Here is a 16,892-nt window from a genome sequence, read left to right as displayed (position 1 = left end):
GGGCGTCTGCTTGGCTATGGTCCTGAATCTTCAAAGTATATTTTCTGGAATTGTATATAACCTTAGTAGTGGTTAATTATTCATTTTTTCTGCTAAATATTGAACGGTTTCTTGTGTTACCAATGTGCAGTTTAATTTCTAACAATAAAAAGGTTAAGTAATTTCCAATTAAATATAAGTATATATTCCAGTATATTAGTGATCAGTTTTCTATATGTGCCAAGCTCTCGGCTGCATAGAAGCCTCCTGAATTCATACTTTTGCTGTGATATTATAATATCTCAAAAGGCAGTAGGCATTGGTGAGGTTAAATGAGGCAGGGCTTAGGATCTGGGGATAGGATCCGAGCACAGACAAGGAGGCAGCTGAAACAGTAAAGTACGCTCTGATGATTTCTCATGCTGATGGAACTGCATTAAACCCTTCCTCTATCTTTTCCAGGATTAATTTGTGGTGTCACATAAATCCGCTCTATGACAGCACATCACTGGGACTGGCTCTGAAAGGGACTCTTGGTGAATATGATCCTGCGGGCTCATTGCCTTGTTCTACTCATTACGGTGTCTTCTCTCAACTCTGGTGAGTGATCTGTCATTGTTACACTTGTTTCTTGTATTGTACTGTCAATATGGCTTTTATCGGGCAGTCATGAGCATTTAACAGAAACTTTAATACAGCACAGGCACAATTACAATCTCATTATCTACATGGGCAACGGTGAGAACAAAGCTGGTAGAATTGCCCATAATTTGACCAGCCTTCCTTATGTTTTTAGGAAGCTTTTCATTAAAGAAACATACATTTATGAGATTCCCCCTATAATGGGATTACTATTACAAATTGTAAATTCTCAGCTTTTTGGCTTGCTGCTTCTTTTATGGCACTCCCATATTCAGTAGCACTGTACGCAAGTACATCCATCCCCAGTTTCATAGTCTCCTATGTCTGATGCACCCCCCAAAAATTAAACACATTTCATTCCAATAACAACCTTTAATCATTTCATTATCATCAACACTGATATTTTTACTGATGATTGTCTTTATGGTTACATGGTTAAAAATATATTACTACTACACCATGGAAGTGTCTCAGGTAATGTGTCAAAGGATAATTGAAATATTGATGTCGAAATTCCCTTGACATACCAAGGTATAATTACATTTCCCTACTTTGTGTACTGCGTATAAATGAAACTAATGCACAATTACTGGAGGATGGCAGTCCATACGGAGGATGGCTACAGGACACATTCATCAGACTCCAACGCCTGACTAATTCCTTCTAAAGGAAAATAACATCTGTGCCATCCAACTAGCACAACTTCTATTCTGTCATATTATATCGGAGAGTTACAGTACAAAGTGGGATCCACATAGATCTCTTTGTCTATCGTAACATTGCCCTGGGATGCCAAACGTTGTGCTTCACAACAAATGCATTGCTTTTCACACCAGTTGTGAACGTAAAACTTTCATCGTTACATTTGTTAAAAATATTATTTTATTTAGAGTCTTTCCACATCGTACAGAAGCAATATAAGCTTCTAAGCTGTTAACCTATAACACGATTGTGTATTTGTGTATCATGGGTAAGGAGTGAGATTACAGTGACCATTGATGTCCCTGAACTACATACGAGGAAGAGTTTAGACATCAAGGGGAAATTCCTTGATTGAAAACTTGGATGTGATTTACAGTCAAAGGGACAGAAAGCAGCTCAAGATAGAGAATGGATGGAGTAATTTTTAGGCATTGTCCCCATAGAGGGATGTCCCCAGAAAAAAAAAAAATAATAATCTTGATGTGAATCTAGGTTTTCCTACACCCAAGGCAAAAACTCAGTTTGGCACCCCCTACTATACACAGCCTAAGTAGTTTCAGTAGTCGTCATTTGACCGCTCATATGCGTTTTGCATACTTACAGTCACGTGCCAAGTAGCTGCTCTTCTTAATTCTCTTAATGTTCAGTGAAATACTACAGATCCTGCTTCCTGAGAAAAGCAGGCAGAGAAGCTAGCCGGTACGTGATCACAAGTATGAAAATCGCATGAGTGGTCATGTGATCAGGTTATCTGACAAGTTATGGATTGCTACATGTGTACAGGTTTAAAACCAAAAACAGTATATGAATACATCACCAGAACCACCAACAGTACAGACGTACATCACTAGAACCACTATCAGTACAGGAATACATATACAAAACCACCATCAGTGCAGAAATACATGACCAGAACACAGAATAACCAACAGTACAGGAGCACATTACCAGATCCACCATCTTACAGACGTACAGTATCACAACTACCCTCAAAACAAAAATGCAGCATCACAACCACCATCAGTACATAAATGCATAACCAGAACCACCATCAGTCCATAAAAATATGATCAGAACCACCATCAGTACAAGAATAAATCACCAGAACCATCATCAGTACATGAATATAGCACCAAGCTTAGCATAGCAATCAATTCCAGTGTCAGGTCAGCACCATATACAATTTGTATCACATGAACCTACTGTACAATTCCAAGCATGTCCTTAACAATGGTAAGGTGATACTGGAAGTTGTTGACAGGCAGAGCTGCCACCAAGAATTTCAGGACCCCATACAGACAAAATTTTCAGAACCCCATGAGACTCTGCCCAGGCTCCACCCCAACTCCGCCTCCATCCATCAAACCTTCTACCGTCCCACCGACCACTCTAGGAAAAACTCCCCTTCTGCACCACGTAAATGACCAGTAATATTACATACAAGGAACAAATACCATCACACCATTTATTTATTATGCTTTGCTTATATAGCGCTATCATATTCTGCAGCACTTTAAACACATTGTCATCGCTGTCCCTAATGGGGCTCACAATCTAAATTCCCTATCAGTATGTCTTTGGAATTTGAGAGGAAACCGGAGCAACCGGCGGAAACCCATGCACACATGGGGAGAACACACAATCTCCTTATAGTGCTAACCACTAAGCCACCATTCTGCCGATGACCAGATCCCAGATTACCACAACATAGTGACCAATAATACCAAATACAAGGAACAAATACAGCCACATCATGACCAGACCACATACTACTACAACATAGTGATTGAATAATACCACCTACAAGGAACAAATACCATCACACCATGACCAGATCACATATTACCCCCACATAGAGACCGAATAATACCACATACAAAAAACAAATACCATCACACCATTGCCAGACTAAATATTACCACCACATAGTGACTGAATAATACCACATACAAGGAAGAAATACCATTACACCATTTATTTATTTCTTTATATGCTTTGCTTATATAGCGCTATCATATTCTACAGCGCTTTACATACATTGTCATTGCTGTTCCCAATGGGGCTCACAATCTAAATTCCCTATCATTAAGTCTTTGGAATGTGGGATGAAACCGGAGTACGCGGAGGAAACCTACGCACATACGAGGAGAACATACAGGTCCTTCTCAAAAAATTAGCATATAGTGTTAAATTTCATTATTTACCATAATGTAATGATTACAATTAAACTTTCATATATTATAGATTCATTATCCACCAACTGAAATTTGTCAGGTCTTTTATTGTTTTAATACTGATGATTTTGGCATACAACTCCTGATAACCCAAAAAACCTGTCTCAATAAATTAGCATATTTCACCCATCCAATCAAATAAAAGTGTTTTTTAATAACAAACAAAAAAACCAACAAATAATAATGTTCAGTTATGCACTCAATACTTGGTCGGGAATCCTTTGGCAGAAATGACTGCTTCAATGCGGCGTGGCATGGAGGCAATCAGCCTGTGACACTGCTGAGATGTTATGGAGGCCCAGGATGCTTCAATAGCGGCCTTAAGCTCATCCAGAGTGTTGGGTCTTGCGTCTCTCAACTTTCTCTTCACAATATCCCACAGATTCTCTATGGGGTTCAGGTCAGGAGAGTTGGCAGGCCAATTGAGCACAGTAATACCATGGTCAGTAAACCATTTACCAGTGGTTTTGGCACTGTGAGCAGGTACCAGGTCGTGCTGAAAAATGAAATCTTCATCTCCATAAAGCATTTCAGCCGATGGAAGCATGAAGTGCTCCAAAATCTCCTGATAGCTAGCTGCATTGACCCTGCCCTTGATGAAACACAGTGGACCAACACCAGCAGCTGACATGGCACCCCACACCATCACTGACTGTGGGTACTTGACACTGGACTTCAGGCATTTTGGCATTTCCTTCTCCCCAGTCTTCCTCCAGACTCTGGCACCTTGATTTCCGAATGACATGCAAAATTTGCTTTCATCAGAAAAAAGTACTTGGGACCACTTAGCAACAGTCCAGTGCTGCTTCTCAGTAGCTCAAAAGTGGCTTTACCTGGGGAATGCGGCACCTGTAGCCCATTTCCTGCACACGCCTGTGCACGGTGGCTCTGGATGTTTCCACACCAGACTCAGTCCACTGCTTCCTCAGGTTCCCCAAGGTCTGGAATCGGTCCTTCTCCACAATCTTCCTCAGGGTCCGGTCTCCTCTTCTCGTTGTACAGCGTTTTCTGCCACATTGTTTCCTTCCAACAGACTTACCATTGAGGTGCCTTGATACAGCACTCTGGGAACAGCCTATTTGTTGAGAAATTTCTTTCTGGGTCTTACCCTCTTGCTTGAGGGTGTCAATGATGGCCTTCTTGACATCTGTCAGGTCGCTAGTCTTACCCATGATGGGGGTTTTGAGTAATGAACCAGGCAGGGAGTTTATAAAAGCCTCAGGTATCTTTTGCATGTGTTTAGAGTTAATTAGTTGATTCAGAAGATCAGGGTAATAGGTCGTTTAGAGAACCTTTTCTTGATATGCTAATTTATTGAGACAGGTTTTTTGGGTTATCAGGAGTTGTATGCCAAAATCATCAGTATTAAAACAATAAAAGACCTGACAAATTTCAGTTGGTGGACAATGAATCTATAATATATGAAAGTTTAATTGTAATCATTACATTATGGTAAATAATGAAATTTAACACTATATGCTATTTTTTTGAGAAGGACCTGTACAATCTTCTTGTGGCTGATATTAATAGGTTGGGAAGGTCCATTGATATTGGACCCTTCCCAACATAATAATGCCAGCTCACAGCTGTCTGCTTTACCTTGGCTAGTTATTAAAAAAAGGGGGGACCCCATGTCATTTTTTTCATTAGTTTATTTATTAACAAGTACAGTAAAGTACACATGCAAAGGAACTACTCCACTCCTCCACATGGACCTCCGCCTCAAGATTATTATCTTTTATATTTTTTTATTCTATGCTATTTTAAGTAATTTCCCTATCCACATTTGTTTGCAAGGCAATTGTCTTTTGCACCAAAGTTCGGGTCACCATCGGCGTCTATGAGATGCGGGTTTGGGTCAAATTCGGGTCAAGTTCTGGCACCCGAACCGAACTTTTGACTGAAATTCGGCCAAACTCGACAAACCCGGACATCCATGGGTCAGCTCATCGATACAGGTGCTTCTCACAAAATTAGAATATCACCAAAAGTTAATCTATTTCAGTTCTTCAATACAAAAAGTGAAACTCATATATTATATAGAGTCAATACAAACAGAGTGATCTATTTCAAGTGATTATTTCTGTTAATGTTGAAGATTATGGCTTATAGCCAAAGAAAACCCAAAAGTCATTATCTCAGTAAATTAGAGACAAGTTATACTTTTGAACAACACCATTGGTTTTACTATATTGAGTACTCAAAGATGGGAAAATATTCCATGTTTGGTGAAATTGCCAAAAAAGTGCAATTCCACAACTGTTTTTTTTTTTTTTTACCATGTTTACCAAATGCTAAAACTGACCTGCCATTATGATTCTCCAGATCATTACGAGTTCTTAGACACCAGAGATGTATAGGTTCCTTTTTATTTAAGTGTTGAAAAAAAATCCAAAGTTTGTTGAAGAAAGAAAATTGGGAAATTTTCCGATACCCATAGCGACTCCATTTTTCGTGATCTTGGGTTGGGTGAGGGCTTATTTTTTGTGTGACCACTGACGTTTTTAATTATACCATTCTGGTGCAGATATGATCTTTTGATCGCCCGTTATTGCATTTTAATGCAATGTTGCCGCCACCAAAAAAAGGAATTCTGGCGTTTTGATTTTTTTTCTCGTTACACCGTTTAGCAATCAGGTTAATTCTTTTTTTATATTTTTTATATTGATATATCAGGCGATTCTGAATGCGGCGATATCAAATATGTGTGTGTTTTTTAATTGTTTTATTTTGAATGGGGCGAAAGGGGGGTGATTTGAACTTTCATATTTTTCATTTTTTAAACATTTTTAAAAACATTATTTTTTACTTTTGGCATGCTTCAATAGTGTCCATGGGAGACTAGAAGCCGCCGCAACCTAATCGGCTCTGCTATATACAGGCGATGATCAGACAGTGATGATCATGGCAGTGACACACATAGAGGTCTGCTGGAGACCTCTGGTTGTCATGCCGACCCATCGGTGATCCGCGATCACGTGACTGGGTCTCCGATGTGCAGGATTTCTGGCGTGATTGCCGTAAGCACGCGTTAAATTCCGCTATCAGAGTTTGACAGCGGCATTTAACGGGTTAACAGCCATGAGTGGATCGCAATTCCACCCACGGCTGTTCCAGGCACATGTCAGCTGTTCAAAACCACCTAACAGTAACTATAGGGGTTGCTCAGGCACTTCCCTTTTGGTAAGGGTGCCTTTTAAACTAGATGCCACCCAGCTATTGGCTGGGAATCATCAAGCAGATTTACACATTAACTAAATGCCTCCCAGCTGTCAGCTGGGGGTATTTTACCATGTGTGTGCACTGCCACTTTAAAAGTAGGGGACTGCACACACAGACCAGGAAGCAGGAGCACGCTGAGGACCATGCCGGGGCCGTGGCTGTGAGTAAGACATTGTCCCTGCATAGAGAGAGAAGGGGATACCATACAGGGGTGCAGGCAGCAGCTCTACAATAAGCCATGTCCGAAAGTGGTCCTTCCATAGAGAACATAGGAGCGCTCTTGTGTATGGGAGAGATGGTTGAGAAAGGTGCCAGCCAAACGATCATCTGAACCATTGTTTGGCTAACAGCTATCTTGGAGGGGCAAATAGTAGGCACAGAGGTTCTCAATCTAGTTTTGCCAAAGCACCTGTCCAGGTTTGCCTGGCATTACAGACAGCCATAATATGCTTCCATTGTACTCTTCAAAATGACTGAGGGATCACTGAGTATGAATGGAGTAGCGTTTTTTAGCCTCTTGATGGACTATTGGACAACATCACTTTGGTGGCATCTCTATGGAGGATGTACATTCAAAACAAATAGACAATGTACTTCCGATAACTAAAAAACACATAGACGAGTTATGAAAAATAGCTACCAATTGTTAAACGATTGTCCAGGAGTAATTTGTGCATTACTGCTTAAAGGATCCCTTTTTTCAGTTTGTTTGGTATGTTTTTTTGGCAAGGCTCAAGTAGTAGACAGTTTGATTTATCACATTGTTTTTTGAGGACTTATACATAATATAACACATCCTACAACAACAGGTCTGGGATATTTCCTTGCACTTGGGCACGAATCACAATTAAATACGGTACTTGTGTTCTCTGTCCGATAATGTGGTTGCTGCACTGTTTAGCATGCTCCAGTAATTCAATTACATTTTGGAGCAGGAAAGACTTAGTATGACAGCACTCAATGTTCATTCAGTTTTCATCTGTTGCTAAATACCATGAATAAATAATGCTACTTTCAGCAGTGTTCAAGTGTCTTATCCCTACAGAAGGGAAGCAATTTGCTGTCTGCGGATTTTGCTAGAGGTATTACATAAACAGTAGACATGCACAGAATCAAACATATATAGGTCAAGTGTTCTAAAAATAGATATTTACATCCGAATTTTTTTTTACAGATCTTTAATACATTTTTATGTTGTTGAGAAACAAAGTCCTACCTTGTGTATAATTAAGTAATTGTAAAATATGAAAGTACAAGCGGCAATCTATATTATTAGGGGAGTGAATTATGTGCAGATCTCTAAAGGCCCCTTCACATTAAGCGACGCTGCAGCGATACCGACAATGATCCGGATCGCTGCAGCGTCGCTGTTTGGTCGCTGGAGAGCTGTCACACAGACAGCTCTCCAGCGACCAATGATGCCGGTAACCAGGGTAAACATCGGGTTACTAAGCGCAGGGCCGCGCTTAGTAACCGGATGTTTACCCTGGTTACCAGCGTAAAAGTAAAAAAAAACAAACACTACATACTTACCTACCGCTGTCTGTCCCCGGCACTCTGCTTCTCTGCACTCCTCCTGTACTGGCTGTGAGCACAGCGGCCGGAAAGCAGAGCGGTGATGTCACTGCTCTGCTTTCCGGCTGACCGACGCTCACAGCCAGTACAGGAGGAGAGCAGAGCACAGCGCCGGGGACAGACAGCGGTAGGTAAGTATGTAGTGTTTGTTTTTTTTTACTTTTACGCTGGTAACCAGGGTAAACATCGGGTTACTAAGCGCGGCCCTGCGCTTAGTAACCCGATGTTTACCCTGGTTACCAGTGAAGACATCGCTGGATCGATGTCACACACGCCGATCCAGCGATGTCCACGGGAGATCCAGCGACGAAATAAAGTTCTGGACTTTGTTCAGCGACCAACGATCTCCCAGCAGGGGCCTGATCGTTGGTTGCTGTCACACATAACGATTTCCTTAACGATATCGTTGCTACGTCACAAAAAGCAACAATATCGTTAACGATATCGTTATGTGTGAAGGTACCTTTAATACAATCTCATTAACCTAATTAAATGGCTTTCTAATAGCAACACTTTTAAAGCTCTGTTGTACTTTGTTAGTTAAAATAACACTCAGCTCTGCAGAGTGATCAAGAGATCAGTCTTTCAGTCATTACATGTCTAACGCCTCCTCAATTCAAAGAAGGTCTGGAGGCAGATTCTTGGCAAGATCTGTGTCCTGCCCAGATATCTTAACAGCTCATTTATATGTTAAGAAAAATGTGGATTTTGCTGGAATAAGACATTTAAATAACGCTTGTTATGACCTGCATTACCATATAGAAAAACACTGACCAGCACATCCCTACTAGTGTGAATAGGTGCCAGCTACCATAACAATTCTAAGAAAATATAAAGCTGCACATTGGATTGTTTAGAATGGTACATCTAGAAACTTGGAACTGCATTACTGCATAGAACATTGGTTAAGTGCTATATTAAGTACATGTGAAATTTTGAAAAATTGGAAATGCAAAATTTGCTGTAGTAAAATTAACAGTAAAAAGAAGGTACTTAGCACATAGATTGGCCAATGTATATGAGCAAATTTTGCATTTCCAATTTTTTAAAATTTGTACGTAATATAGCACTTAACCAGTGTTCTATGGCAGTAATGCAGTTTCAATTCTCTAGATGTACCATTCTATCAAAGAAAACTGGGCTTCTATAACACCTCAGCTGTGCCACACTCTGATCGCCTCCATGCCACTCTGCATTGATGCAGTAATTGATGCAAGAAGAGCCCCAACCAAGCATTGAGTGCATTTACTGAACATACATTTCAGTAGGCCAACATTTCAGATTTTAAAATCATTTTTCAAGCTGGTGTTATAAAGTATTCTAATTTACTGAGATAATGACTTTTGGATTTTCATTGGTTGTAAGCCATAATCATCAACAATAACAGAAATAAACACTTGAAATAGATCACTCTGTTTGCAATGACTCTATATAATATATGAGTTTCACTTTTTGTATTGAAGAACTGAAATAAACTTTTTGATAATATTCTAATTTAGTGAGAAGCGCTTGAATAGTTACACAGATTCTAGCCATTTTCTTCCTGTGCATTTTATCCATGTCCACTCAGTTGAGTGACATCTAAGGATCTGTGCATACAAAGTTTTTTGATGAGAATTTAGGAGTATATCTGATCAAAAAGAATGGCTGAAATATCTCTTAAAAAATGCTTTTGTAAAATTACTTTCTTGTTCATATGTTCAGTGTTTAGAGCATTTTGTTGCATTTGAGGTTTTGAAAAATGCTTGAAAAAAAATTAAGTCACTGTTCAAGTCACTTTATTAATGTGGCTCAGAATGGTATCCACTACAAACAATTTGCTGTCAAATCAAAACACTGCAAAAACTTTTTAGGAATATTCTTCAAAAATGCTTAAAAAATACTTTAGGAAAAACTCTTACACAATGCTTCAAAAACTCAATAAGGGTATGTTCACACGTTCAGGATTTCCATCCTTTTTTTTTCCTGACTGTTTTTTAAAAAACTGCAGCTCTTGGCAGAAAACGCAGGTCCTTTTTTTGGTCCTTTTTTGGTCCGTTTTTGATGCGTTTTTTTGATGCAGTTTTCTAGCCAGAGTCTGTGTGTTTTCTAGGAATTTTTTTAGGGTTAAAATGGCTGAAAATACCCTAACCCTACCCCTAACCCTACCCCTAACCCTACCCCTACCCCTACCCCTAACCCTAACCCTACCCCTAACCCTAACCCTACCCCTAACCCTACCCCTAACCCTAACCCTACCCCTAACCCTACCCCTAACCCTAACCCTAACCCTACCCCTAACCCTACCCCTACCACTATTCTAACCTTAGTGAAAAAAAAAAAAAAAAATTCTTTATTTTTTTTATTGTCCCTACCTATGGGGGTGACAAAGGGGGGGGGGGTGTCATTTACTATTTTTTTATTTTGATCACTGAGATAGGTTATATCTCAGTGATCAAAATGCACTTTGGAACGAATCTGCCGGCCGGCAGATTCGGCGGGCGCACTGCGCATGCGCCCGCCATTTTGCAAGATGGCGGCGCCCAGGGAGAAGACGGCCGGACGGACTCCGGGACGCCGGGTGAGTATAAGGGGGGGAGATTAGGGCACGGGGGGGGGCATCAGAGCACTGGGGGGGGGCATCGGAGCACTGGGGGGGGCATCGGAGCACGGGGGGGCGGGATCGGAACACGGGGGGGGCAGCCACACTCCGCCCACGCACTTCCGCCCGCTCCCCGCACTTCCTGCTGCAGCGGTTCTGCACATCAAACCGCAGTAAGACCCGCAGATATATTTTTGATCTGCGGGTTTTACTGCGGTTTGGATCTCACAATGGAGGTCTATGGGTGCAGAACCGCTGCGGCTCCGGAAAAAGAATTGACATGCTCCTTCTTTTTTCCGGGAGCTATTCAGCGCGTCTTTTTTTTTACAATTTCCGGACCATGTGCACAGTGTGTCCTGTTTTCCATAGGGTACAGTGTACTGTACCCTGCATGGAAAACAGCTGCGGAACCGCAGCGGCAAAACCGCCGCGGTTCCGCGGTAAAAAACGCACTGTGTGAACATGGCCTAAAAGCTTCAGGCAAAAAAAATCCAGCGTGAACATACTGCAAAAAAACTTGGCTTTGACCACTTCAAAAAAGTATTTGAGTATGAAAAAAAAATAAAATATGTTTTCAAGCAGAAACCACTTCAAAAAATGTTCCTTTTGTTGTAGTTTTTGGAGGAGTTTTTTCTTTTCCTGAACTGCATGCTGAACTCCACAAAGCAGAAACCACTCCATGAAGTTATGCTTTCTGGATGAAACTTTGGAGAAGGTTATCATTTCTTGAGGTGTTTGCTGAAGTGGTTTTGAAGACTTTTGGAATGGTTCTTTTCCTACAGCATTATTCTCATCCTTATTGTTTTTTTTTTTACTTTTTCCTGAAGGGATTGTGAAAAACACATGATGGAAAAAAAAAAGTGCATGTCACTTCTTTGTAATGGATCCTGATGAAAATGTAACACCCCAGGTTCCTGGTTGTTACAGTGGTAAATGGGAGTGATGCCATGCTTGGAAGCGAGGGAGGATCCCTTTAGCAGATATTCACATATATGCAACATGTTCTGACTCCAGGCCAGAAAGGGGAGCTCTGAACCTGGTTTCAGGGGAGCTTCCCTAGATAATATATATTCTGGCTTGGAGGAGGAGTTTGAGTAGTCTGTCGGAGGGAGACAGAGAGGAGTCTGTCAGAGGAAAAGAACAGAGTGGAGGCAGACAGAAAGAGAAGTAAGAAAGAGTGGGGCCGTGCAGTCATGTGAGGTGCTGCAGCTCCTGAAAAGAAAGAAAAAACAGAACAGTTGTAGAGAGAGTGAAGGAGCAAGAGGAGCACAGGAGAAGTAAGGAGTTGGAGGAGCGCTGCGACTGGGCTCCCTCCACGTTGAAGCGCAGGAACCGGTGGCCAGAAGACCGAGGCTGTTTGGGACTTTATGCCCCACAACAGAAACTGGCAGACAACCGATTGCAAGTCGCCTGTCCACCATTAACACCCGAAGGCACAGTAACAGATAGAGCCCGGCGTCATCTGAGAGACCCTGTAAAAAGGTTTGCATTACCTGTCATGCGGGTGGTGTCCTACCAACAAAGGGGACAAAGAGAACGTGAGTCCTATGGCAGCAAGGGACTACAATACAGTGCGTAGTGGAAGGCTTCCAATCCCACCTGGCTAGGGGGAATCCTGAGTTGCTTCCAAGCTGGCCAGCCCATACCAGTACTTGTCATCCGGTACCCTGGACTGTGGCTGCCTTACACCAGTAAAGTGGTAAAGAGACTGCAACCCTGTGTCCTCTGTTTCTTTCTACACCATCCCTATCTACTACTCCGGGAGCCCTGGGGACCCAGCTTACCTGTGGGAAGCCATACCATCCCTGCTGCCATATCATCACCCCAGTGGACCCCTTTAAGCAGCATCGGTCATCCCTGACCGAATACCACAGGTGGCATCACGAGCAACCTTTATTCTTTATTCAACAATCCCTTAAAAGACTTTCCCTTTTACTTGGACACTCAGGGCCATGGAACGGGTCACTGCCACCGTGACATATCCCTTTAAGTACCGGCCCGGTACCGAGTACCCCACGGCCCTGGCGGGTGCTCCAAACTCCACTCCAACTGGGCATTGTACAATAACTATGTGCACACAAAGGTTTACAAGACGTTTTAGGAGCAGAAACTCCAATTTTTTCCACTCCAAAAAGACTGACTGTTTCCATCTTTGTTTATATGGCACTGTTTTTATTTATTTTTTGTTTTTCTGGCATTTTAAGGATGGTTTTTGATTTCCATTAAACAACAAAAGTGGAAATGTTAAAAAATCCATGAAAAATAGCCACACATGTTCCACAAGTCTTACTGGTGTTTCCATTGACTTACGTGGTAAGTATTAAGCATCTTCATAGCGCAAAATGCTGGAAAAATGTACATGTCTTGTCTTTACATGTCTTGTAAACGCTTGGCATCTTCTGAAAGCCTCAGTGTTTAAAAGAAGTTAAAAAAGCCTGAACATATAAGATATTATGAACAGCAACACGTTTTACATAGAAATTAATATGTTCATTCTTTAGTGTTTTTTTTAGCCAATACTTACTGTACAAGTCGCATTGAAGGATGCACTAAAATGCTAGTCTTTTCTTCATTGCTTATTAGAGCTCACAAAACTTCTGGAAAAAGCCCCAAAATGCTAGCTTTAAAAAAAAAAAAGAATATGATGAAAAAACGCTTACGAAAAAAAAAATAAGCTAACAAAATTTGCTTCAGTATAACCAAATGCAAGATGAAAGAAGAGTTTCCTAAAGAGTGTTCTGATTGAAAAACAATCGATTTTAAATGGCAGAAAAAGACTCTGTTTGAACACAGTCTTAGGCCTGTCCCACACGTCCAGATAATTCCGGTACCGGAAAAATCGGTACCGGAATTATCCGTGTCCGTGTGTCCATCTGCTTACCGTGAACATCAGTGTGGCACATGTGCGGCAGCCGTGTGCTGCCCGTGTGCCAACTGGGTACCACACGGACCGTGCAGGAGACAGCGCTACAAGTAAGCGCTGTCCCCTGCATCTGGTGCTGAAGCCGCCATTCATATCTTCTTTCCAGCAGCGTTCACTGGAGAGAAGATATGAAAAATCCTTTTTTTTTTTTCGTGTTTAAAATTAAGATCCCTGTCCCCACCCCCCTCCCACCCCCTGTGCGCCAGGCCGCTGATACTAAAATACTCACCTGGCTCCCTCGAAGCGTCCTCTCCGCACCGCACCTTCTCCTGTATGAGCGGTCACATGGTGCCGCCCATTACAGTCATGAATATGCGGCTCCACCCCTATGGGGGGTGGAGCCGCATATTCATGACTGTAATCGGCGGCACCACGTGACCGCTCATACAGGAGAAGCTGGCGCTGAGAGGACGGTGAGAGAGAGCCGGGAGAGTATTTTATTAACAGCGGACAGGGGGTGGGAGGGGACAGGGATCTTTATTTTAAACAAAAAAAAAAAAAGGATTTTTCATATCTTCTCTCCAGCGAATGCTGCTGGAAAGAAGATATGAATGGCGGCTTCAGCACCACGCTGGGGGGACAGAGCTTACTGTAGCGCTGTCTCCTGCACGGCACACGGACTGCACACGGACAGCGTCCGTGTGCGGTACGTGTTTTACACGGACCCATTGACTTTAATGGGTCCGTGTAATCCGTGCGCTCCCACGAATACTGACATGTCTCCGTGTTTTGCACACACACACAATCCGTGAACACACGCTGACATGTGCAGAGACACATTGATTTCAATGTGTCTACGTGAGTCAGTGTCTCCGGTACGTGAGGAAACTGTCACCTCACGTACCAGAGCCACTGACATGTGAAACCGGCCTTATGTTACTTTCAACAAGCCATTGAGTTAGTGATTCTGAGGCATTTTAGATGCCATTGGCATTGGATATAATGGTTTTCAGAATTCTCTAATATGTAGTCAATATAGGATATTTTGTTCAACCCCTTTAATTAAACCTGAAAGTCTACACTTCAAATGCATCTCTGTTGTTTCATTTTAAATAATATTGTACAGAGCCTAAATCACGAGGATACGGTCACTGTCCAAATATTTCTGGACCTAACTTTAAGAGTAAACAACTAAGGGCATGTTTCCACGTTCAGGAAACGCTGCGTGTTTGACGCTGCGTTGAGCCGCAGCGTCAAAAATGCAGCGTCCAGATGTTACAGCATAGTGGAGGGGATTTCATGAAATCCCATCTCCACTATGCATTAAAATACGCATGCGGCATACCTGTGGAAACGCACACGCGGCGCGTCTTTTAAGAACGCAGCATGTCCTTACATTGCAGAAACAACGCAAGAACAACGCAGGTGACCTGCCAGTGACCTCAGGTGCAGATTTGGTCAGGATTTTACCTGCATAAAATCCTGACCAAATCCTGATGCAATCCTGAACGTGGACACATACCCTAAAGGTACACACAGGGGAAAACATATGCTCACCTAGAAGAAATACACCCAACGCATGTTTCGCAATTAGCTTCATCAGGGAATGATTTTGATTTAGACATCGTTGTATATTGCAAATAAATGCACATGTATACCAGCATATATGCTCATCGCACCATGCCAAGGATGGAATAAAATAGCATATGCAGTCAAACATTGCCACATGGGCTGCCTGGTGGCTCAGTGGTTAGCACTGTTGCATTGCAGCTCTGAGTACCTTTGTTCAAATCCCACCAAGGACAACATCTGCAAAGGATTTTGTATGTTCCCCTTATTTTTGCATGGGTTTCCTCTATGTACTCCAGTTTCCTGCCACACTCCAAAGATATACTAATAGGGAATTCAGTTTGGGAGCCCCAATGGGGAGGGTAATAAAAATGTCTATAAAGTGCTGCGGAATTAATGGCGCAATATAATTAAGCATAATAATAACAGAAAATAATGACAATAATAATATTGAAAGCAATTATACTAGGAGAGAAAGTACTGAGGAAAGGTGAGAAGAAATATATAAAATTATAAAAGCAGCAGCAATTAATCTACTATATAATTGTCTAAGAGTCACTTCCGTCTTTCTGTCTTTCTGTCACGGATATTCATTGGTCGCGGCCTCTGTCTGTCAAGGAAATCCAAGTCGCTGATTGGTCGCGGCAAAACAGCCACGACCAATCAGCGACAGACACAATCCGGAAGAAAATGGCAGCTCCTTACTCCCCGCAGGCACAGCCCGGCACCCGCATACTCCCCTCCAGCCACCGCTAACACAGGGTTAATGCCGGCGGTAACGGACCGCGTTATGCCTATGCGGCATCAATAGTAAAAAAATGTAATGTTAAAAATACAAAAAACCTGCTATACTCACCCTCCGTTGTCCGCCGAGCCACTCGCGCCTGCCGCCATCTTCCGTTCCCAGCGATGCATTGCGAAATTACCCAGAAGACTTAGCGGTCTCGCGAGACCGCTAAGTCATCTGGGTAATTTCGCAATGCATCCTGGGAACGGAAGATGGTGGCAGCCACGCGTGTATCGCCGGAGCTTCGCTGGATCCCATGGGTGAGTATATAACTATTTTTTATTTTAATTCTTTTTTTAACAGGGATATGGTGCCCACACTGCTATATACTACATGGGCTGTGTTAGATACCGCGTGGCTCTGTGCTGTGTACTACATAGGCAGTGTTATATACTATGTGGGCTGTGTGATATACTCCGTGGGCTGTGCTAGATATTACGTGGCCACTGTTATATACTGTGTGGGCAATGTTATATGCTACGTGACTGGACAATATACTACGTGACTGGGCAATATACTACGTGGCTCTGTGCTGTATACTACGTGGCTCTGTGCTGCAAATTACATGGCTCTGTGCTGTATACTATGTCGCTGGGCAATATACTACGTGACTGGGCAATATACTACGTGACTGGGCAATATACTATGTACCTGGGCAATATATGCTATGTGGCTGGGCAATATACTACGTGTGTGTGCTGTATACTACGTGGCTCTGTGCTGTATACTACGTCGCTG

The 16,892-nt window shown here is 42.2% G+C and overlaps 1 protein-coding gene across 3 annotated transcripts in view; it reads left to right on the top strand.

Annotated features, from left to right (window-relative positions):
• Nucleotides 1–346: 346 nt before the first annotated feature.
• CHRNB3 (cholinergic receptor nicotinic beta 3 subunit) overlaps nt 347–16,892 on the top strand; it is a 111,478-nt gene continuing 94,932 nt past the window's right edge. For 2 of the 3 annotated variants that reach the window (XM_069743154.1, XM_069743156.1), the window contains exon 1: nt 347–579. In XM_069743154.1, the coding sequence (XP_069599255.1) occupies nt 522–579 (58 nt within the window). In that variant the 5' untranslated portion in view covers nt 347–521. The remainder of the gene's footprint in view (nt 580–16,892) is intronic. The other variant, XM_069743155.1, reaches the window with a different exon arrangement.

Source organism: Ranitomeya imitator, chromosome 1, assembly GCF_032444005.1.
Source record: "Ranitomeya imitator isolate aRanImi1 chromosome 1, aRanImi1.pri, whole genome shotgun sequence".
NCBI lineage: Eukaryota > Metazoa > Chordata > Amphibia > Anura > Dendrobatidae > Ranitomeya > Ranitomeya imitator.
This window is presented reverse-complemented; position numbering and strand designations above follow the sequence as displayed.